The following is a 23,267-nucleotide window of genomic DNA, read 5'->3' as shown; positions in this document are numbered from 1 at the left end:
ACTCAACCCGCCCGCCCGGCGCCGGCGAATCTAATGGAAATTGGTCGATCGGGGGCGATGCCTGAGCGCACCGGCGTCCAGGTGCCTGGATCTTCAATGTTGATAGAGGCGGAGGCTCAACTAGGTCTAGCCGCCAAGACCTTCAAAAACCATGCCCTCGCCGCCATGAAGTTTGTACTAGTACAACTAGCATGATGGTCTGAAGGTGAATTTTGAGACATGCCAGACTCTCATGTGTCGATCTGTCCTATGACCTACAGTGCTACCAGAACATTACCCTACATACGCATGCCCAATGGCTTGATTAGGCCTAGTGTATCTTGGATGCAGCTGAAGACACTGAAATTCTATACTCGATGTCACTTACTGGTAGTATTCCATTCCTATCAAGATGAGTAACCCGACCCGACCATTCGCGAACAGAGAGTCATCAAAATTAGAGAAGAGTAGCGGCTCGCTTATAACTATCCTGCAAAGCAACGGCTTCCCCATGTGGCAAGCAGCATCATTTTGTTGCTAAGCATATCCGTCACCAAGAATACCCGCCAGTCTTAAGCCGAATCCAGTCCTTTCTTTCTGCGACCCTATCCCCCATATGGATATGGTCCATCGTCTCACTTCCCAATTTGATTTCATCACCGGACTCATCATTCCTCCGAGAGGTGAATATCCAGAAACGAAGCGATCGATACGTGCCGTTCAGAGGGCGCTCTAGTACAAAAGCGAATGCGATGCGATGCACTGTCCACTAGATGAATCTTGTTCAAATGACCGTACGACATCGAGCAAGTTCTGCAACACTGAAGGGGCATGAAGGGAGCAGGATCCATCCTCTGGTCCAGATGCCTTGATAAGTAAAGCAAGTCTAGAATCGTTCAGCCCGGTAAGGGTGCTATTTCGTCTATGCAACAGAATAAGAACCTGAACATGCACCATACTTGCATCCATCAGGTAAAAATATATACAGGAGATGTAAGACAAGACAAAGCATGCTCCAATCACGAGTATTAAATGCAAAGGAAGGTCAAGGTCCACTTGATTCTACGCCTTCGCAGTGGCAGCCCAAGCATCATGTAGAGCCCACGCCCCAGCCATGAAACTGATCACGCCCGTCAGACTCTCAGGGATTCCGATGCCCTGTTCCAAACACCAGTGCAAGCACAATGGAGCCCACACAGTGTTGTTGACGAGGCTCTTGCGCCATGTGCGAATTTCTAGCCGCAGGGATTCCTGGGATTGTGCATCGACCTCCGCCTTACCCTCAATATCGGTAGCAGCCTGACGCTGGGCTGCCAATCGTCTCCTGCGTAGGATGTGCTGTCGCCACAAGACGAAGAACTGGAGGAAAATATGCCCAAACCAGCCCCGCGTGCTCCAGATGTACCACTTGTCGATACTGCCATACTTTTCAATGAGACGCTTTGGGACGACACCTTTGGAGGAGAGGTATGCCACGTTCTCGAGAAGCTGGTAAACGACGTTCGACACCACCTGAAGCATAGTCAAGGTGCGGAGGATGGGATCAGAAGGTGGATTCTTGAGTGTTTGTGAGCCCCAAACCCATAGAGGCAACAGGCCAAAGAGGCGAAGATTATATCGTGTCTCTGACGCGAGAGAAGAGAGGGCTGCCCATCTGGCAGCCGCCGGGGGAGTTTTATCAGTCGATAGCGCCGAGAAAGACCGGAACCGACCAAGAACGAGGAGTTGATTCTGGAAAGCGTGCCATGTCTTCGATTTGCAGACGTGGTGGAGGATAGACGCCACGTAGTTTATCGTCGCCAGCGCCCTTTCTTGTCCGCTGGCGGTTGAGAGGAGACTATAGAGGGTTCAGGGATTAGCGAACAGTCTATCAAGCATCAAGCAATGTCTGCACTACGATCGCACTGACACGGCCACTTCACCATAGTCCTGCCATGTGCACCAAAAATGACAAAGGAGGCGCGATTCGTCGCTGGACTTACATATCTAATCGCCGGATGGTCCTATCCGTCCTTGTCAGCGCAGCTGTTAGCTGCTGTTGAGCGACCGCTTTCCCCGCGGCTAATGAGCCTCGAGCATTCCCCACATGTTGGATGTGTTCCGTTGCCTTCTTGGAGCCGTCGTCTGGGAGTTCATGATCCGCCATGGTCGGTGAGAGGCCGAAGGGTGAGAACAAAGGCCGAGCCAGGGATGCGACCAAAGCTGGAAAGATGCGACCAAAGCTTAATAGACAGACGCTCAACACAAGTGAATGACAACTGTGTTTGACGGGATCATTCCTGGACTCGTGCGGAAAGGGACCGAGGCTCCGAGGCTCCGACATAGTCTCATGCTCACGGGGAAGGATAAGCGGTGATTTGTTCAGAGTTCAGACGGCCGGGGGCGCGACTCCACATTTGACCGCTGGTGGTTGAACCGACGATTCGGCCGGTCCCTCATAGCGCCTACTAGATTGACTGGGTGTCCGAGCGATTACCCTATCTCCCTCTGGCGTGAAGCGTTGAAATCATGAACATTGGATATACTTTGAAAGCGTGCATCAACGGTCTGGGTATATGTACCTCGCAAACACGTCATCCCATACGCCCTCACGCTCATCCATGACGGGATGATCAGATCGCCTTCCACCCTTGACCATCGACGTTCTCGCTCAAAGGTGATGTTGAGCCCACTCACATTTTGATGGACCAGTTCGATGAGATCGTCCTGATGCGCTGCCAGCAACTCAGCAACCAGAAGCAGAGGTAAAAGATCATACCCACTGTTGATCCGGGCTGCCCACCACCACGCCTCGAATGCAGGGGACCAATCCCAATGTGGGAAATGCTCATGCATTTCACGCAACAAGGAAGCATCGGAGATTGGCCGGTCCTGGTACTCTGGGATCTTAGGCAGGGGACATACGGTTCCCGGGCCACCGAGTCGAGACTGCCCCAGGACTGCTCCACGTATCGAGGCCGACAGTCGGCACAGACAAGCATGCGACAGGCCTTGGATGGGCCCTGCTTTTCGGGATATCTAGGGCTGGAGACCCCCTCAAGATGTTGGTCGACCAGTTGTCAGGCAGCAGCAGCTTCCTCCAACACCTTGAGCTTTTGGTTGATCATGACCTCAACCTGAGGCTCGGTATATTCGCCCCGGAGAATGGCCTGCTGTATCCTGATAGAGTGTAGCTACAGTAGGTGCAGCCGTACAAAGTGCGAGAGGGGTGAGGTGTGAGATTGCTACGGGGGAGAGATTCTATCTAGGCTATGGACTGCGGTGTGCGGCAGTATCACATGCCACACAAACATATCCATGGAGCGAGAATGCTCGTGCCAGGTACAACGGGCTCAGGACTTGGCTCGCAAGGTAAGTGGACCGGTGTGTCTGCTGTGCAAGACCACAGCCAGTGAGGAGAACAGCCGCTCTCTCGGCATCTGGCGGACGCATCGGAGTTCCAGAGACGCAAAAACGTTTCATATAGACACTGAACGCCTGCGCGAGGGATGTAGCGCATCTCTTGCGCAGGCTCCGAGTCCTGTGAAGCGGCCGACGTGTCCCGCTGAATCGGATTCGATTCCAGCGGAGATGCATCTCGGCCGATGCTTCGCGGCTCGAGGGAGTGTGTGAAGCTGACGATGTACTTACGTGACTGCAGAGCGAGTGTGTCGACACGGAAGGAGACGTGAGGGTGAGACTCAGATGGAATGGCGAAGACGAGATGAGCGCTGAGAAATCTGAGAACGAGATGAAAGATTAACCGCCGGGTCTGAGATGGCGATGGGGATGACCATGGTTGAAGGTGAAAAGAAAGAGGGAGGGGACATGGATGAGAGAGAGGGGGCCGGGGGGGTTGATGAGTCCACCATACGAAGCAAAACAATTATTACGGCGTACTCGAAAGCTCTGTTTAGGGTAACACGGATGATCTTATACTTGAATGAACATGATCTTGTCTTTGAATGATCCTGCATTCTCGAATTGGGTTCGACATGACATATCACTATCAAGACGACCAGAAGTGTTCTTTTGGAAAGTAGGTTCTGGCGGCTTGGGCAGTCTCTCCTACGGTCATTGAGTTTGAATGATTCGAGGCAATACACGATATGCATTGACAGAAAGACAACTACTGACGGAGTTTGCTTGTTGTCGTCGCGACACGACGACACGACATTACGGTTGCACCGTCATGTTCCAGTCATGCTCCCAAGGTCCTGTTGATAGTCCAGGCCAATACTACCAGCTCAGGGTTGGACAACGGGGGCGTTCACTCTTCACGCACAGCCACAGATGCTTGTGTTGCTGGGTCGGTCTTATCCAGCACGTGGTGGCCGGCAATCCTCTCTACGTACACAGGGCTATTGGACCGTCGGGCTCTAAGATTACAACAAAAGGAAGTTGTGAGGAATGATGTCCACGGCCTGGCCAGCGATGCGAATGTTGTGACCAGTGCAAGGATCACTCAAAGTAAGGGGATGTCAGAGTGTGAGCATGGAGAAGTAAATGAATCACATCTTCGCAGTAGCCCACGTTATTGAAGCATAGCATGCCCACACCAACAAGACCAGACTCATACTTCGGCGAGGCAGAACCATTCTCCGAAATCTTCGGGTCCCTCTAAGTCCCTAGTGCCGCAGACCTTCAAGTGCTAAGTTGTTTAACTCGGGCTACCATTCTACAATATGATCAATGGAGTGGTATGCCCTGTGTCGGTCTGGTTGCAGATAATTCAAATATTGAGGTCTAGCCCTTTGATTAGAGGTAGAGGAGAGCTGGTCTACAATACAACTTTGATCTGTCTTCCGCTGTGAGCCGACCTAGCGGAGGTCCTCGATAGTAGTAGACTAGGTAGGTACCTACCTCACCTACTAACTACCTCACTAATCTAGGTAGTTAGCAGTATTGGTGTGGTTTACCGACGGTGGTGCGGGCATCGGAGGGTTCCGACGTCCCACTCTTTAGACGGGGCGTGAACCGATGGGAATCAACAAGACCACATGAATAGGTCCCTAGTATGAGCTGAGCTACTTAAAAGTGTACAGTATATATCGTCGCTAAAGATCGTCGCTCCAGTAAAGGTCCAGCTTAATTATAATAGTTGAGGTCATATTAACAGACTTTGCCGTGAGTTGAGTTATTTGAAAAGGAACTCAGATCATGTTTTTATCAAGGTTAGAACTTCCTAGGCTTCTTCTTTCAGGGTTCATACTCACACAGTGAAAGCGCCTCTTGAGTACCCATTGTGAAAAGATGATTCCGGCAGCAGCCACATTGTATGAACCAATACTACAAGTGACAGTCCGTCCTGTAATAATGTACAGCGAGGCTGCGAGTAACTTGGTAAGTAATAAGTATAGACAGTAGTGGCAGTCACCTTGACATAGAATAATGGTGAGGAGCTTAGGTATCTGCTGTACTCCGAGTTCTCTGGTGGAGACGGGGTAACTGTGGAGACTCGAGACTCGAGAAAGGCCATCTCCGTTTGCCGACTGAGGGAGACTGCAGCTCCCGGTTTGAAGGTACGGTGGCTCATGCATGGAAAGAGTACACTACTACACACATTTTCCGTTATTCATACATTATTGACAAACTCAAGACATGGCATAGTACTGATCCAGTGGACTGTATTTCCTATCAAAGGCTCCCTGCAAGCACAAGGCTCAAGAAAACCATCAAACACATCAACAGTAGGAACGAAACATCTTTGCCGTGCCTCCTCCTTATAGTGACCGGCAAAGTGCTCAAGACACCTCGGTTGTTGCTACTCAACCGCTGGTACCATAATCGGCCCAGCTCCAGAGTTCGGTTAGGTAGGTAGTTAGTAGTTACTAGTAAAGTGAATGAATGAACAAACTGGTACTTGCGGGTGAGTTACCGTTGACAATAAATGAATGATGATGCACTAAAATGTCCTTCCCAGTAGTAGAATAATATTGGCAAGATTGAATACAATAATATGTACGGTTTTGCTGCAATTGATTTTACTCATAGTGCCGAGGAACTCAGGATTTCGAGTCGGGTAGGTAGTAGGTACCCAGTACTTCACTCAGTAAGCGGAGTCGGCACTGTTACTGTACTATCCCTCAGTAGCGATACCAGGCTCAAACTCCCAAAGTACCCAGAGTCGTACAGAGGACTCAATAGAGTCAAAACTGACCAGCCCAAAGCCCAGCCACACCCCAAAAGGGCCCTCGATCGGACTCCCGCGCTCTCCTGCTCAGTCCTCACCTTCTCCTCCCGTCTTCCGTCGCCGAAACTCGTCCCTCTTCACACTTCCACACTTGCACTGGGCCCCATAAACAAACACCTCCCATTCCCAATCACCCACGCCGTAATTTCCCTTTTCCACACCCCCCCCCCCCAAGCTTATACTTAATTTCCCTAACCACCCCCAGCCTTCTGATTCCTCTTTTCTCCCTCTCCGAATTGCTCCACCCGCATTGTCTGCCCCTGCCTCCCCGCAACTGTCCGCTCTTGCGCCGCTTCACCGTCGCGCTTCTCTCCATCACCCTCGGTCGCCAATCCAATTGATCTTTGGGACATTCCAACGTGTGACCCCACTCCGGATCATATCTGAGCTCTCCACCGTGACCCGTCGTCTCCCCGTCCTTCCAAGTATCTTCCGCCTTCCCGTCATCGGGCATCCATCATGTCGGTCAAGTTCCAAGAAGAGACCATTCGCACGGTCACGGGCGGCAAGTCCGAGGACCTGGCGCATCGCGTCGGTGAGAAGTTGACTGGCGGGAAGAGCCAGACCGGCTATCTTCAGGTACGAACACATCCATATCCGTCCTGCATGGTAACCAGCAGAATGGCTGCGGACACGCGCAAAATGAACAACCAAACACCGTTCATATAGACATCCACACCATCAATTGAATGGTGAAGCAAGATGTTGATCCGCTGACTGGGAGACATTCCACAATGACAGGCCTACCTGAAGCAGCTCCAGCACAACCCGCTGCGCACCAAGATGCTCACCTCGGGTGTGCTCTCCGGTCTACAGGAGCTGTTGGCCTCATGGCTCGCCCATGATGTTGGCAAGCACGGCCACTACTTCAGCTCCCGTATCCCCAAGATGTCCCTGTACGGCATGTTCATCGCTGCGCCTCTGGGTCACGTCCTCATTGGGATCCTTCAGAAGATCTTTGCGGGCCGCACCAGCTTGAAGGCCAAGATTCTGCAGATTCTTGTCAGCAATTTGATTGTATGTCATGCCTCAGCAGGTGGCTTCCTGCACTACCAAGCATCAATTGGCTCGACGCGGTTCACGTTGTGGCTGACCACTTCCTCTCTCTACACAGGTCTCCCCAATTCAGAACAGTGTCTATCTGACCTCCATGGCCATCATTGCTGGTGCACGCACTTTCCATCAGGTGCGTGCCACCGTCAAGGCTGGCTTCATGCCCGTCATGAAGGTCAGCTGGGTCACCTCCCCGCTGGCTCTGGCCTTTGCCCAGAAGTTCCTGCCGGAGCACACTTGGGTACCGTTCTTCAACATCATCGGTTTCTTCATTGGAACCTATGTCAACACCCACACCAAGAAGAAGCGCCTGGAAGCCCTGCGAAAGGTATGTTGTCCCGATGAAACCACCGAGGACAATCCTTATTCCGAGGTTGTGCAAGTGTACTGACTTCCCACACCGTAGCGTTATGACCAGCGTCGTGGTCCCGGCAGCGACTACGAGAAGCGTGACTATCCTTAGATGGACCCAAATGACAAACCAATTGATCTGGCTCTGAGAATGGTCCAACTTAGTTGACACTCAAAAATTGCCGGACTTGACGCATGCAGGAGACTCCTTTGTGCCGGCAGTGTTGACTATGGCACCTGTGTCGACCCCGGTCTGTCGGAGATGTGAACTCCATACTTCTTCTCTGAACATGTGTACACATCCCCGCTTCTCATCTCTAGATGGGTTGAAATCCTCCCTTTTGCAACGTTAATATATCTCTTCATGACCACATGCCCCCAATGCCCCAATTATATGGATTTATGCAAATATACAACTGGTTCAATGACAAGTTCTGCGGTCGTAATGGAGCGCTTTCCCTGATTTCTCTCACGTGCTTTGATATTCTTCGGTCTTGACCGGATCGAGTCATCTGCCACTCAAGCTCTTGCAATCATACTTGCACAATTGGAGTCCATGAGCAATGCCATCTAGGTCTCGTGAACAGGCATAGCAACAAACAAATGAACGATTTGAAGAAAGGCAAGTAGAAAGCCTTGGGAAAGGTTTGGTGAAAGTTTTTCCAGTAATTGTTTCTTCTTATAATAATCGTTTCCAACGAAGGTCAAAAGTAGAGAGAAAGTGACCGCTATAATTCCGGCCATCGATCAATCTTGGTTGACCACTGTGTTTTCGTCGCCCAGCTCTGCCCACAGGAACCAGGTCCTCGAGCCCGATCTACTTCACAAAACCAGCCCCTCTGAGAAGAAATGCCATCAGTTCTTTTAAAGCTCCATGGCATTTCCCTGAGCTCGCTTCTCCTGCACCCAGCCCACAAAATCATCGAGGGTACCAGGCCAAGCGGCATCGACACTCCACCAACCGAACGACTCATCCTCCTTGGTCTTGCGCACAAACAGCTCCAGTTGCTGCCACAAGTCCTTGCTCACGGCCTTTTTGCCACGCTCCTCCAAGAACTCCAGCCACCACTCGAGCCACGGAGTGCTGGCAGTACTCCAAGGGACGCCGCCTCGGTCTGCGGTGAAGAGGAGCCGCCACTGCTCGGCGGCAAGGTCGTATGGGAGGTTGCGTTGACCAGCCATGCGGGAGATGGGGAACGTGTGGCAGTACACGCGTCGGAAGAGGTCTTTGTCCGTTGGGATCCGGGACCGGAGCTGGTTTGCATACTCGGCCATTTTGGGGAGAGTGTCGCATCTGTGAGAGTTGTGCGGGATGATTAGTGACGTGCAGAAGAGAGATTGACTCATGGGATTTGTTCGGGTCATGGCCTGATACGGTAGGGCACAGGCTCAATCCATTCGGATGGCCGAGGAGCTTGTTGCAGTACACGAGGGTGAAGTGAAACTTACTTTGTTTCCTTCCAGCCGGCCACAAAGCTCTCTCGAGGGAATTCGCCCATGGTTGGGCATTTGCAAAGCTCCATGACTCCCAAGCAAGTGACTTCATCTAGTTGAACATTGATGTCTTCTAGGAATCGGATGGCTCCCTCGATGCTGATGACAGCAGCTTCCTCATTTGACTCATCTTTGAATGCCAAGTTCATGTTAGCACGGAATGTAGTCAAGGCAGGGGAGAGGTGACAGTAAACTTGGGTGGATTTGTACCTCGATATTGGTTAAAGATCTTTTTCAATGCCGCGCTGCTTTTGTCCTCGGCATTGCTTGACGAGCGGCTGCTGAAGTAGCTGCGTGGATGTTAGTTCCTCTTCTACAGTGGTGTCCTTGCTTGTAAACATGCTGAAAGAATATGATCTGTGCTTGGACTTGGAACGCAAAGCTGAAAAATGGAGAAGCAGTCATTGAGCCAAGATAAATAGGGAGAGACTTGGCCTTTATGGCGGAAGTCGTTAAGGCAAATACACCCTCGGCGCAGATGCTCATTTCTCGCCTTTTATCAACAAGAGAGCAAAGGCACAGGATCAAAGAGCCAACAAACAGATCGACGCATACCTGTCAATCGCCCGGTCTATATTCCAGTGCGCAGCTCTCAAAAACTATGGTTTCTGGTCAGTCAAGGCTCACGCAACTGGGAACCCCGGTCTGTATGTGTCGTGTGTCTCGAATTAAGCCAGGTTCCTTACGAAGTATGCCACTGGCATATGCATCAAACCTTCGAGATACAGGAATCCTGCATGAACAGACGCACCTTGGAGGCAACTGAATCAGTGCAGTCTGTCAAAGCCACAAACTGGGCAATTGACTGCTTTTGTGAAGCTGTGGCCGGTGGCATGGCGCGAAATGTGTGGATTTGATATGAGCCCCGCTCTCGAGTCCCGTGTTGTTTTTGGCTTCAAATGTGAGACGCAAGAGCTGTGGATGTTATGACGGCAGAGACAGTGAGAATTATAAAGCGTAGCACGTCGCAGGGAGCCGTGGTAGTAATGGGAGCTTGGATATGCAAAGGCGTACACCCCATTCAATGGTTATTTCCAGCCTGATATGACGGCAGCCGGCCTGATGCACAATGCCACAATCTTATCGCGATTCACGATTAGCTCCATGCCCGGCCCGCCGGCACGCCTGCCATGTGACTTGACTCACGTGCCTGAGGCTCTTCCAGCATCGACATCTTTATCAATGTTTGTCTATCTGAAAGAGCAATGGTCTTACAATGAACTTGACTATACATCATAGTCCTTTCAGTCTGCACAATTGAGTGTCCCACAAAAGGATTGCAGGTGCGTCAAATTTGGGCGAGGGTGGTAATGATCGGCTCTCGGGATTCCGACGAGGCACTTTTAAAAAAAATACAGTAATCGGAGCATTGAAGTGAAGTTGAGATTGAAATCATAGCGAGATGCACCAGTTGAAATAGTCAATACCTTGCGAGAAATATGTATATACCGGGCTCTTTCTGCCGCTCATTTAGAACAGACCTAGCCTAGCCGGTCATTTTCAGCGCTCTTGAACAGAGCATACTCTCTTGTGCGCCCACAGCTAAGACAGGTCAGATGGAAGTACCAGCTTCGCTGTTATATGTATCCGTGAAGTAAGTGAAAATGTGAGATTCATAATATGTTCTAACGGAGCCAAGGTATAATCCCCCAAGTCGAGGCAGGTAAAATACTTTTCACAGAAGAAGAATGACTCCAATAACTCCAAGTCCAGATTTTCCAGATCAAGTATGCCGAGACAAACATGCAAGATTCGATTCTTTGAACAGTCCACTTTAAGCAGTGAAGAGAGAATCCTCCTGTTTCATATTAGCGGCCGTTCAAGAAAAAAAAAGTCAAACAAATATGACATAAGGTCGGGCTCATTCTTACCTCTCTTAGGTACTCGCCAGCATCTGCCTGGCGGAAGACCACAATACCGGTCGGTTCGAGCTTCTTGGCCTCGGCGGTAGAGCGCGCAGTGACGCCGAAGCCGAGCGGCTCATCGTTCATGCTGTAGACGATAACTCCACTGTGCTCAGGGCAGTCCTCACTCCAGCGAGCGGCATGCGCTTTCAGAACGCTATCGCAAATTGGCCGTTAGCCTGTGCGCCATAAAGTCAGGTCTGGGGTCCAAAAGCATAGACTTACTTTCCACCATACAAGAACGGCATCTCTCCATTTGCCTTGATCCAGACCTTATACCGACTGTGAGGGGCGATGACGGAGAGGGCGGTGATGTGGAGTCTGAACTTCATCGTCTTGGTGAATTTTCCCTGTGTCGAGGTTAGTGACCATTCTCCGCCCATGCCGTAACAGTATGATTTTTGCAACGCACAATGATGGTACCCGCCGACAAAAGGTTGGCGCGGGGAATGCTCGTGGCATAGTTTGCCAGTCGGAGAGGGAGATAGAACACCTGCAAAAGGTTGTGATTAGATCAACTGTCGTTTCTGACATTGGCCTGATGAATGTTTTTAAAGACGTACACGAGAGCCCTGGAGACGGAACACATGGCGCTCCGTCTGATCACCCTCTGGAGGCGCAATCAAATTGTTCAAGGACCGACCAGTGTAGTTGGCAAGCTTGGAGAAAAGCCTAAAGATCCAATGTAAGCAATTTCTGTTGCTGAATACTGGGAAGCTGCGATCGGACAGGGGTCCTGCACCGACTTACACCTTGGCCTCTTCTTCTGTCAATTCACGCATCTTGGTATGTTTGAATTATGTCCTGGAACTAAAGCCTATACAGAAATCACGTTCAAGCCCAATGGAAGCCGACGATACTCTCCATCCCAGAAAAAAAGATGGGCGGTGAATATATGTCCGGCAGAATAAAAAGCTTGGCGCGAAATTTTGAGATTAGTCCGCCTTCCGCCCGCAAGTCCTGTGAGACTTCAACAACGACCAAAACTTGCAATTATCGATACAATGGCCCGTGGACCGAGTGCAAAGAGGAGGCGCTTGAGCCCTCCAGCGGATGTCAAAGCAGCTCAAAATGCTGAGCTGTACAGCGGTGCTGACGAATGGGACGCGGAGCAAGACTACGAGCGTCGCCCGCGCAAATCCAACAAGAAAGAGAACGAGCGCACCCGATTGCCCATCAAGACCTCCGAGGGCTTTGTTCATGCAGCCGAAGTTGTTGAGGATGCTGGAGAGGAAACAGACAGTTTCTTGGGCACCGATGATGACGACGACGAAATGGAGGACGGATCGGGAGACGAAGACAGTGAAGAGGAGGAAGAGATCGAGAAAAAGCCAAAGATTCCCCTGAAGGTCCAAATTCTCCAAGCAAAGGAGGATTTGGCTCGTATTGCCACTTCGATCAATGAGGACCCCGAGGAGAACATTGCGCTTTTCAAGACCATGGCCGACATGGTAGACAACGAGGACTCTCCTGTCACGGTCAGAAAACTGGCTCTGGCTGCGCAGGCTGCGGTCTACAAGGATGTGATCCCCGGATATCGAATTCGCCCTCTGAGTGAAGAAGACATGCAAGGCAAGCACTCGAAGGAAGTCCGCAAACTGCGCAACTTCGAGCAGTCATTGGTCTCTGGGTACAGGAATTATGTCCAAAAGCTAGCGACACTGTCAAAAGCCGGACGAGTCAATGCTGCCACAGACCCCAGCTTGCGGAGCCTCGCTATCAGTTGCGCCTGTACGTTGCTGCAGGCTGTACCTCATTTTAACTTCCGAACTGAGCTGCTCAAAATTTTGGTCAACCGTCTTGCCCGAAAGCAAGTAGATGGCGATTTTGTCAAGTGCCGTGAAACTATGGAGGAAATTTTCGCTAAGGACAATGACGGAGTCGTCTCTCTTGAAGCAGTGCGTCTGCTTTCAAAGATGATGAAGGCACGAGAGTTCAACATCAATGAAAGTGTCCTGAACACCTTTCTTCATCTCCGCCTCCTGGGTGAATTCTCCAGGAAGGCATCGCGAGATCGAGTCGACCCCAATGAGCCGGAGGAGGAGAAGACCCTCGGAAAGAAGCAGAAGCAGAAGCGCGAGTTCAGAACCAAGCGGGAACGTAAGGTAATGAAGGAGCGCAAGGTTGTCGAGAAAGATATGAAGGTCGCCGATGCATTGGTCTCACACGAAGAGAGAGACAAGAACCAGGCCGAGACTCTGAAGCTTGTCTTTGGCATCTATTTCCGCATACTGAAGCAGCGCATTCCCAATCTCATGGGTCCTGTACTCGAGGGTCTTGCCAAATACGCGCATCTGATCAATCAAGATTTCTTCGGGGACCTTCTGGAGGCGATGAAAGATCTCATTGGCCACGCCGAGCGTGATGAGCTGGGCCAAGCCGATGAAGACGTCTCCGAAGACGAGGAAGATGAAGAAGAAGACGACGAATCATACAAGACCGAGGTCACAAAACGAGACGCTCGCCGTGAGACGCTTCTGTGCACAATCACAGCCTTTGCTCTGCTTGAGGGACAAGATGCCAGCAAAGCTGCCAGCACCCTCCACTTGGACCTGAGTTTCTTCATCAAACACCTCTACCGCTCACTTTACACCCTGTCCGTCAACCCCGACGTCGAGTATAACCCTAATACATCCCTCCGTCTCCCCGACCCAAACTCCGCCGAAGAACAAGCAGCCGCCCAATTGAAGGCCAACAACAAGGTCAACTTCCAGACACCCATGGTTTTGCTGCTCCGTTGTCTTCAGTCAGCCTTGCTATCCCGAGCTCACGGAACACCACCCCCAGTCCGCCTGGCTACTTTTGCCAAGCGTCTCATGACGACTTCCCTGCAGCTACCAGAGAAATCAGCCATTGCAACTCTGTCGCTGATGAATCAAGTCTCAAAGCACCACGCACGCAGAATCTCCTCTCTATGGCATTCGGACGAGCGCAAGGGAGATGGTGTGTTCAACGCATACGCTACCGATGTGGAGGCTACGAACGTCTACGCGGGGTCTGTATGGGAAGGCGAACTCCTGCGTCATCACTACTGCCCCCAAGTGAGAGAGTCGATTGTTGATATTGAGAAGATGATGACAGGGACTGGTACAAAATAGTGCAAGCGGTTGTGTATATGTATAGATTTTTTTATGAAGTTACCACCCTGACCCTGTCAGGACGTTTTACACCTACTTTAGACATGGACCAATAGATCATGGACATATCATTCAAGTCTTCATTTCATTCCAGAAAGAGGTATCTCATGTTGCTTGCCGATGGTAATCCGTTATCCCTAAGCACTAACATTTGCTGCGGGTATTTCCGTTCAACCCATGTGAGCACGCTGTGAGTTTCATAGCTGCGGAGCATGATGGGGGTCACATCCAGAATGGAGCCGGCGTCAGCCTTGGAAACCTTTGAGATGTTTCGCAATCTCAAGTCATGGTGTCATAGATCGCACGGAACAGACGAGTCATCAAATCCATTCTCAAACGAGGGTGATTGGCAACGAGAGATTGCTCAAAAACAAATAAACTGACTAAGCTACTCACATGGATTTCCTCATACGGATAGTCACACAGGGTGTTCCCGTAAAAAAGTCTTACTTGCCTGAGACGCTCCCGTCACGAGCTTTCTGAGAACGTCGACGACGCATGTCCTCCACTGATCTGGCAGATGAAAGAATCTGTCTTTGAGCATTGGATGTAGCAGACTTAACAGGAAGCCACCGGTGTGAAGACGATTCCTCATGCGGAATATCAGGAATTCGTGGAAGAGCCCTCTCTGGAGCATATGATCCAGAGTTGCTTCTCGCTTGATCGACAGAGAGACAGGGTAGATCGGGCAAGTTTGGCGATGAATCTACCTCCGAAGCAGGGACTGGGGTTGATGGTTCTGTTGAAGTGTCGGTCCGTAGATCAACGCCTAGTGCTTGGCTTTCGCTTGCGGGAGTGGTCCCACGCTCCCAGATTTTATGTTCTTCATCAAAGGGCGAGCTGTTTTCAGGGGGCAAAGGGACGGATGAGATGTACACCCGCTCATCACATCCTCGTTGCTCTTCCCTTGAAAGACGAGGAAGCCAGGAATACTTGCCTGTAGAATGAGTCGAACCAGAGCCGTCAGTGTCCTGTTTACCAAAGGACAGAGGAGGTCGCTTCTTCGGCTCGCTGGCACTGCAAGCTCTGTCCTGAGGCTGACTGAAACTGCTCGGGGCACTGGATCCAGCGGGAGAAGAAACTCCCTTGCTCTTGAAAGACAAGCTGCGGGGAAAGATAGACCCTGTCTTTGTCGTTTGTGAGCCATTGAGCGTGCCACTCTGCCGGGGTAAGAAACCAGTGATGGACCGCGGAAGTGGAGATAGTCGGGTTAACGAAGATGACACTGATCCAGAGCTGAGCTCACTACGCTCGCTCGAGAAAGAACCGAATTTGACCGGAGGCGAAGAGAACTTTGACCGTTCCTTTTCAATCTTCGTAAGCTTCTTTCCATAGGTGTCCACGAGCCGGGAAAGTTTGACTGTACTTTCCCGACACCGATCACTCATATCGTTAATCTTCTCGTTCAGCCCCTTCGCGGTCTTCTTCAAGGGCTCAATATCCTCTCTGTCGGCTATTGCGAACCTTTCTTCGAGATGCTTCACTCGCTGAGTTGTCTTTGCGAGATCCAGCTCTGCGCTCAGCCTTGACTTACGGAGTCCCTCCTGAACTGCTGACATTCGCGAAAGAAGCTCAGCATTTGTGCGCTTGATATCTTCGATATCTGCAGCTCGAGCATCAAGTTGATCATGCACCCACTTGGACAACTCCGAGACAGTCACACTCAATTTGTTAATCTTGATGTCCGTTTGCCCCTGGATAGCTCTAACGATTTTCGCAAACTCGGCTGCGTAAGGGCTAAGATCTCCAGTCTCAAGTATTTCTGTGCTTTCAAGCAGCAGCGGCTCGATTTCGCCAGGACTTTCGTCGCCTTGAGAAACAGTTTTTGAGAGGGGGCTAGATGTCAGCCCTGCTCCAAGTAAGCGGTGCGCAGGATGTATTGCTCTGGGTGCCGGAGATGGAGTCGATGGCATAGAGTTGTCGGGCCACAATCTAGGAAGATACTTGAATCTGCTTGAGCCATTAGAGCGATCACCATGCGTGGGAGGTGTGTCGCCTTCTGCTGAACTGCCAGATAAAGAAGTTTTGCTCTTTGGGGGCAACCCTTCAGGGGTAGAGAGTCCAGGGCTTGAGGGAGAGGTCGAAGCCTTGGGTCGAAGCCGTGGAATTGGACCTACTGCAGGTTTCTCATTGTCGTTATTCAGATCCACCTTAGCACCTGGTACCGATGACGGCGTCGACAATCTGCTGTTTGCAGTACCGTCCTGAATACGGGGACTTTCACACGTCGCCGGGGCAGCAGGAGATCCAGGAACTGAGACCTTGCTAGCATCATGCTTCTCGGATGACAAGCCGCTGGGAAGAGGGGGAACCACCTGGTCACGGGTTGTCGCCTCCTTGTGAAGGTCCTTGAAACTGAGCTTCGACTTCAGTGTCTGCAGGCGAGATCGTTTCTTCCCAACCGTTGCATAAATGTTATCAACCTGTTTGTTTGGGACAACAGCCTCTGGTAATGAACCCTTCCGCAAGTGGGAGAAGGGAGCAGGGTTTGGGGAAGGACCACTTTTCTCACTTGTATTGTAACGTCTCTGGGGCGGTTTGGGCATGGGGATGGCCAGCTCCCTATCATAATCCAGGCTCGAGCCAATCCGCGGGATTTTGTAGTTTGGACTGGAGGGGTCTGAGCTTGCTGTATCGAGAATATTGTCAACGAACGCGTTCACTCAGTCCATGCAGCCGCAAGCAGCATCTTCTGAGGGCTGCATGTCAAAAAGGAACAGTCCTCAGATGACAGCTCGCACGTGTGGATATACTCACCAGAGCTTTTTCGAGGCAGCTTGCTGGTGTCGATGCCTCGCGCTCTCATCTCAGAGAAAGCATTACCGCGAACAAACGCTGCAGTTGGGCGACTTGTCGAAGCTGCAGCTGGTTGTGCAGCTGGTGTCTTTTTAGATCGAGCCGTGTCACTAGGCGTGGGAGCAGATCGTGGAGATTCATATGCTGGCAAGGTGCCTGGCTTCCTGGGGGATTTGGAAACAGGCTTGCCAATCTTTCTGTCACTCATCTTGATTTTGGATGCGGACAGACTCTGAAGGAAACAGAAGTGCGCACAAGGTGGGATGAGATAATTTTTGAACAGATCGGGAAGCACTGAAAGACGCGACGTGAGTGAATGATGAAAGTGTGGGTTTGAGAGAAAATGGATGGGCTGGAAAACGTGACCGGCAGTATCAAAACAAATTGCAGTGAGATGAAACCTGCGAAGTCTGCAAGCACACTGATCGGGTAAACCCGTAAAGCTCTCCAGGTCTCGTAGTCAGCATGATATATCGTCAATTTCATTATATCAGGTCCGATAAGGTACAATGGAGTAGTGAGCGTTGCGTGCAGGAAGACTTCTGTGGCAAGCATCTACTGAACCCCCGCTAACATGATGAAGACATAGGAAATTCATTATCTCGATCCAAACCAAGAGAGACACATAAAAGAAACAACCTCAATCGAAGAATACAGTATCTTGGACAAAACAATAGTTCAATAATTGACAACAAAGAGAATCGTAAACAATACAGGGGAATCAATAGTGGAGAGAAGACCAAAAGATTTGGACATCTTCTATCAGTGCAGCACGCTTATGCAAACATGAGCACTGATATTAATCGACTGGACAGGACTTTCGGTCAGAAGCCGCGATCATTGATTGAAGAAGATGAGCGCAAAGAAAGGTACCGCAGCAATGGTAAGCCAGAACAGCGTCCTGATCGAAACAGTGTTAGTAAGATCTGTTATCCCGGAGATAGATTTCCAAGAATTCAGATAGGATGGAGTTCAGGCACATAGGCCGAACATGCAAGGGTGAATGAGTGCGTGGTGGTTCAAGCTCCTCATTCAGATCTATGAGAAGAAATCTATTGGGAAGCCTTGCCACGACGGCGGAAGGGAGAGAAGATGGTGCCAAAGAAACCCACGAAGACGGTCCGAAGGAACGCCTTGAGCCAGTTGTCCGACGGACTATTGAGAGAAACAGCAGTCACTGACCGATTTTGGCTCGTAGGACGAGCTTCTTCCTCGTTGGCATCTTCGGCCGTAGCATTGTCGGATGCGGGCTGACCACGAGGCTTCGAGCTGGATTCGGCAGCAGGCTCAGGTTCAGATTGAGTTTTCGCGGGCTCGACAATGGTGTCTTGCTCAGTGACTGTTTTGTCTACAGAGGGTTTGTCAGGTTGTTGAGACTGAGCTTCACGGTCGTCTGCGATAGCTGAAGGAAGAAGAAAGAGGTCAGTTTCGGACGAGCGCTGGGATAGTTTGGGCGGAGTCAGCGACGATGATGGCTTACAAGATTTAGGCGGTTCCTGCTTGGAGGAGGCTTCATCCTGGGACTTTGCCTCGGCAGCCTGGGTGGACCCAGCAGCAGCAGCAGTCACCGAGTTCTTGGTCGCGGTCGTGTCGTCGAGTGCAGAAGAAACACCGGCGGCAGCAGCGGCGATCGCGGCGGCAGCAGCTCCAGCTCCAAGGATCTGGGGTTGAAGAATGCTATCGATCAATGACTTCTCAGAGCTGTCCGCTTCTTCGGTCAAAGACTCCGCGGAAGGAATCTCTGTAGCAGGCTCCTTGCTTTCAGATGGCGAGTCTGTAATCTCAGGTTGCTCAGCAGAGATTTCAGCTGCGATTCCCTGTTCAAGAGGTTGATCGACCTTGACAGGTTCAGCGACCTTCTCTTCGCTGGGCTCGGGCGTGGGCTCAACAACGGCTTCGGCAAGCTTAGCCTCGACGACTGGCTCGCTGACCTGCTCCTTGAGTACCTGGGTATCAGGCTCAACTTCAGGTTCGGCAGCCTTCGCTGCAACGGGCTCAACAGCGGGCTCAGCAGCCACATCAGTAGCCTTATCTTCAGTAGCTTTCTCTTCAACGGACTCATCGGCGGGCTCAGCAATCTTGGCCTCAACGACTGGCTCGCTGATCTGCTCCTTGGTGACCTGGGTATCAGGTTCAACGGCAGACTCGGCAGCCTCTTCCTTGACGGACTCTGCGGCCTTCTCCTCAGCGGGCTCAACAACAGGCTCGGGAGCAGTCTCGGCGACAGTCTCGGCGACAGTCTCGGCGACAGGCTCAGCAACGGGCTCAGCAACGGGCTCAGCAACGGGCTCCGCAGCAGAGTCAGCAAGCTTGGCCTCAACAATTGGCTCACTGAATTGCTCCTTAGCAACTTGAGTATCAGGCTCCACCGCAGGTTCAGCGACCTTCTCCTCGACGGGCTCGGCGACGGGCTCAGCAGCGGGCTCAGCAGCGGGCTCAGCAGCGGGCTCAGCAGCGAGCTCAGCAGCGGGCTCAGCAGTAGCTTTCTCTTCGACGGACTCAGCTGCAGGCTCGACAACGCCCTCAACAACCTTCTCGTCTGTAGTCTCTAAAGCAGGCTCTACAGGAGTAAGTTCAGAAGCCTTCCCCTCAGCGGGTTCAGCAACCGGCTCCGCAACAGAGTCGGCAAGCTTGGCCTCGACAACTGGCTCACTGACTTGCTCCTTAGCAACTTGAGTATCAGGCTCCACGGCAGGTTCAGCGACCTTCTCCGCGACGGGCTCCGCGACCTTGTCCTCAGCAGCCTTGTCTTCAGTAACGTTTTCTTCGGCAGGCTCGGCAGCAGGCTCAGCAGCGGGCTCAACAACAGGCTCGGCAACCTTCTCCTCGGTAGTATCTGAAGCAATTTCCAAAGTAGGGGGTTCAGAAGACTGCTCCTCGACGTGCTCCTCGACGGGCTCAGCGACGTGCTCCTCGACGGGCTCAGCGACGGGCTCAGCGACGGGCTCAGCAGCGGGCTCAGCAGCGGGCTCGGCAACCTTCTCCTCGGTAGTATCTGAAGCAATTTCCAAAGTAGGGGGTTCAGAAGACTGCTCCTCGACGTGCTCCTCGACGGGCTCCTCGACGGGCTCAGCGACGGGTTCAGCGACCTTTTCCTCGGCAGCCTTGTCTTCAGTAACCTTTTCTTCGGCAGGCTCGGCAGCGGGCTCAACAACAGGCTCGGGAGCAGTCTCGGCGACAGTCTCGGCGACAGGCTCAGCAACAGGCTCAGCAACAGGCTCAGCAACGGGCTCAGCAGCGGGCTCAGCAACGGGCTCAGCAGCGGGCTCAGCAACGGGCTCAGCAGCGGGCTCAGCAGCGGGCTCAGCAGCGGGCTCAGCAGTGGGCTCAGCAGTGGGCTCAGCAGCAGAGTCAGCAAGCTTGGCCTGGACAACTGGCTCACTGACTTGCTCCTTAGCAACCTGGGTATCAGGTTCGACGGCAGACTCGGCAGCCTCTTCCTTGACGGACTCTGCGGCCTTCTCCTCAGCTGGCTCAACAACAGTCACGGGAGCAGTCTCGGCGACAGGCTCAATTTTGGCAGACTCAACGATAGACTCGCTGGTAGGTTCAGCAGCCTGCTCTTCGGGAACAGTTGGTTCGTCCACCTTTTCGGCAAGAGGTTCGGAAGGCATGTCTTCAACCGTCTCCACAGCAGGCTCAGTGGCCGACTCAGTCACCTGCTCAGTGGACTCGGCCACGGCTACCTCGGCATAGGTTTCGCTGGTGGGTTCCGCGGCCTTCTCGTCGGTAAGGGTCTTTTCAACTGGCTCAGAGATAGCCTCAGACGGTTCCTTTTTGGCAGGCTCATCAGCAGGGTCCTTCGCCTCTTCGGTAGGCTCCGCAACAGTCTCCGCAACAGTCTCCGCAACGGGCTCAATGTGAGCAGACTCAACAATGCTCTCGCCGGCAGGTTCGGAAGCCTTCTCTTCAGTGACGGTCTCCTCAGTTGGCGCAGAAACCGACCCTGAAGGCTTATCTTCAGTGGTTTCCGAAATAGGCTCAGCGACATCCGCGCTGACGGGCTCGGTGGCCTTTTCGTTGGCGATCTCTGCTTCAACGGGGTTCTCGGCGGGTTCGGGAGCCTTCTCCTCGAGGTACTCAGCCACTGGCTCAGCAACCGGCTCGGAAGCCTTGTCCTTCTCAGTTACGGCGACTTCGCCGAGCTTCTCTTCAGTTGCCTGTTCCTCGGTGACTTCGGTGGTGGGCTCGGAAGACCTTTCCTCGACGAACTGAGCGTTCTTGGCTTCAGCAGGCTCCACGACAGCTTCATCGGTTTTCTCCTCGACAACTTCCGTAGGCTTGTCTTCCGCGGTCTCAGCGGGAGCCTCTGTACCCTTCTGCTCCTCAGGTGCGGCGGCCTCTTCGTTGATGGGTTCAGGGGTCTTCTCTTCGGAAGCCTTCTCTTCATGAGATTCAGCTGCGGGCTGAGAGTCCTCAACCTTGGCATCTGCTGAGACGGGAGTCTCCTCCACCGCATTCTTAGCCTCGAGCTGAGTGACAGGCTCCTCGGGAGTGTTCTCATCATCGTCGACCTGCTCAGTAGTAAAAGTCGTTGGCTCAGAGGCGGCTTTCTCAGCGGCGGGTTCGTGCTTGGTCACATTCTGGCCGTCCTTGGGAGCGTCAACAACAGATGATTCGGCCTCCTGAGATGGAGTGTCTTCAGCCACAACCTCCGCAAAGGAAGGATGTTCAGGTTCGACGATCTTCTCTTCGGTGGCTTCGGTGGCTTCGGGAGCCTTCTCCTCAACAGCCTGGGAAGGAGCGTGTTCGGTGGGTTTCTCGGCATCCTCGGCTTGAGCGGACACGGGAGATTCGGTAGTGGCCGCCTTCACAGACTGCTCAGCAGAGGTTTCTTGAGTGGCGGAAAACTCAGTCGTCGAAGTAGCAGTGGCTGGCTCATCGGCCTGAGAGTCCTTTTCAGTTTCTTCAACAGGGGCAGCCTTCTCAGGAGCGGGTTCCTCAGTTGTAGGCAAATCCTTCTCGGCTGTCTCGGCTGTTTCAGCCGGAGTCGCTTCCTCGATGGTCGATAGAGTAGCCTCGGTGACCTTGGGCTCTTCATCGTTTTTGGCAGCAGTTTCCTCGGCAGGGGGAGAATTCTCAGCCTTCTCTTCCTCGGCAACAGTCTCGACGTGAGCGATTTCGGGAGAAGGTTCGCTGGCCTCGTCGGCAGCAACAAGTTGCTCAACCGCTACTTCGCTGGCTGTCGGCTCCTTATCCTTCTCTTCAGCAGCGGTAGACTTGGAGGACTCCTCAGCAGTTGATTGCAGAGGAGTAGGAACCTCAACAGCAGGAGCCTCGGTACTGGCGGGCTCATCGACCTTGGTTTCTTGAACGCTCTCCTGCTCGACCGGGTTCTCCTTCGACTCGGGCGCCGATTGATCAGCGGAGGGCGTCTCTCCAGCGACAACTTCGGCAAGCGTGGGCTTCTCAGCATTCGACTCCTCGGCCGTGTTCTCGGCAACAGGTTCAGGAGCAGACATCTCGGACGAAGGCTCCTCGGCCTGAGCGGGATTGGTTGCAGTGTCGTCTTCGGCCTTGACCGAGTCCGCCTCCTTCACGTCGCCCAGCGACTGCTCGCTCTCAGCCGGAGGTGCGGCAGACTCTTTCTCGGCTTGTTCGATGGTCGGTTCGGCAGCATTGGTCTCCTGCACCTCAGCCTCAACCTCAACGGGCTCGGCGCTCTCAGAGGAACCAACGTCTAGGACCAGTTTGGCATCGGGGACGGCTGAGTCGGCAGCAGACTCCTCCGCGGCGATTTCCTCTTTCGGCTCTGCAGTGGTCTTGTCCCCAGTGGAATGCTCCGTGAGGGTTTCGGAGGTGGTCTGCACTTCCTTTGGCGCATCGCTGTTTTCCTGAGCATCCGTCGCCATGTTGGCCGTGGCGACGGTTGCAGCCAGACTTTCCTCCTTATCCTCGCTCGTCGGCTGAGCCTCCTCCTTGGTCACTGACGCTTCAGTGGGCTCGATCACAGTTTCTTTGTCCACAACTGACTTGGACTCGGAGTCTTCGGCCGCCACAGAGGCTGCGTCACCATTGGCGAGCTCCTCCTTGTCCTCGGTTGTCTCGGCGTGATCGTCTGTGGAGGCAGCAGCAGCGGCGGCGGCATCCATGCTCTCCTGTTTCTTCTGCTGCTTCTTTTTGTTCTTCTTGGCCTTCTTTTTCTGTGCCGCGGTCAAGGGCACTTCTGGCTCGGCCGAGTCCTGTGCAGCTGCGTCTGTGGTCGCCTCCTTGGTGTCGATCTCCGCGGGCTTGTCGTCGACGGCGACAGGAGTCGCTGATGGAACAGACTCCATCGAGACAGGTTCTTTGGGGAGGTGCTCCTCTGACACTATATGACTGTTAGTTGCAATGGTCCTCTCCGTGGAGTTGTTTTTCTTGTCTCTTTGCATTGTTGTTTTT

At 52.6% G+C, this 23,267-nt stretch overlaps 8 protein-coding genes across 8 annotated transcripts; 2 read left to right on the top strand and 6 right to left on the bottom strand.

The window, feature by feature from the left end:
- Positions 1–1,041: 1,041 nt before the first annotated feature.
- N7539_003544 (uncharacterized protein) lies at positions 1,042–2,125 on the bottom strand (the record flags this gene model as incomplete). The annotated part of the gene is made up of 2 exons (XM_056933146.1): positions 1,042–1,816; positions 1,962–2,125. The coding sequence occupies 2 exons, from the start codon at positions 2,123–2,125 to the stop codon at positions 1,042–1,044; spliced, it is 939 nt and encodes a 312-aa protein (XP_056790687.1).
- Positions 2,126–2,451: 326 nt separating this feature from the next.
- On the bottom strand, positions 2,452–3,613 carry N7539_003543 (uncharacterized protein; the record flags this gene model as incomplete). Its single annotated transcript, XM_056933145.1, has 2 exons — positions 2,452–2,997; positions 3,341–3,613. Coding segments are annotated over 2 exons (819 nt in total), but the record flags the coding sequence as incomplete, so codon positions are not given.
- A 2,997-nt stretch (positions 3,614–6,610) lies between these two features.
- Positions 6,611–7,667, top strand: N7539_003542 (Mpv17/PMP22 family protein; the record flags this gene model as incomplete). Its single annotated transcript, XM_056933144.1, has 4 exons — positions 6,611–6,730; positions 6,893–7,168; positions 7,266–7,532; positions 7,611–7,667. The coding sequence occupies 4 exons, from the start codon at positions 6,611–6,613 to the stop codon at positions 7,665–7,667; spliced, it is 720 nt and encodes a 239-aa protein (XP_056790685.1).
- A 752-nt stretch (positions 7,668–8,419) lies between these two features.
- N7539_003541 (defective in cullin neddylation 1 family protein) lies at positions 8,420–9,884 on the bottom strand (the record flags this gene model as incomplete). The annotated part of the gene is made up of 4 exons (XM_056933143.1): positions 8,420–8,849; positions 9,005–9,259; positions 9,605–9,648; positions 9,801–9,884. 4 exons carry the CDS (start codon positions 9,882–9,884, stop codon positions 8,420–8,422), a joined length of 813 nt encoding a protein of 270 aa, XP_056790684.1.
- A 939-nt stretch (positions 9,885–10,823) lies between these two features.
- On the bottom strand, positions 10,824–11,735 carry N7539_003540 (ribosome biosynthesis protein NIP7; the record flags this gene model as incomplete). Its single annotated transcript, XM_056933142.1, has 6 exons — positions 10,824–10,847; positions 10,921–11,110; positions 11,179–11,303; positions 11,366–11,446; positions 11,517–11,625; positions 11,704–11,735. 6 exons carry the CDS (start codon positions 11,733–11,735, stop codon positions 10,824–10,826), a joined length of 561 nt encoding a protein of 186 aa, XP_056790683.1.
- Positions 11,736–11,957: 222 nt separating this feature from the next.
- N7539_003539 (nuclear export protein Noc3) lies at positions 11,958–14,051 on the top strand (the record flags this gene model as incomplete). Its single annotated transcript, XM_056933141.1, has 1 exon — positions 11,958–14,051. The coding sequence occupies one exon, from the start codon at positions 11,958–11,960 to the stop codon at positions 14,049–14,051; it is 2,094 nt and encodes a 697-aa protein (XP_056790682.1).
- Positions 14,052–14,536: 485 nt separating this feature from the next.
- On the bottom strand, positions 14,537–17,094 carry N7539_003538 (uncharacterized protein; the record flags this gene model as incomplete). Its single annotated transcript, XM_056933140.1, has 2 exons — positions 14,537–16,719; positions 16,848–17,094. The coding sequence occupies 2 exons, from the start codon at positions 17,092–17,094 to the stop codon at positions 14,537–14,539; spliced, it is 2,430 nt and encodes an 809-aa protein (XP_056790681.1).
- An 844-nt stretch (positions 17,095–17,938) lies between these two features.
- N7539_003537 (PT repeat family protein) lies at positions 17,939–23,161 on the bottom strand (the record flags this gene model as incomplete). The annotated part of the gene is made up of 1 exon (XM_056933139.1): positions 17,939–23,161. One exon carries the CDS (start codon positions 23,159–23,161, stop codon positions 17,939–17,941), a length of 5,223 nt encoding a protein of 1,740 aa, XP_056790680.1.
- Between the last annotated feature and the right edge of the window lie 106 nt (positions 23,162–23,267).

This window comes from Penicillium diatomitis (genome assembly GCF_028827545.1).
Source record: "Penicillium diatomitis strain IBT 30728 chromosome Unknown utg000004l_segment0_segment0, whole genome shotgun sequence".
Taxonomy (NCBI): domain Eukaryota; kingdom Fungi; phylum Ascomycota; class Eurotiomycetes; order Eurotiales; family Aspergillaceae; genus Penicillium; species Penicillium diatomitis.
The sequence above is the reverse complement of the archived record's forward strand: the minus strand, read 5'-3'. Positions and strand labels throughout refer to the sequence as shown.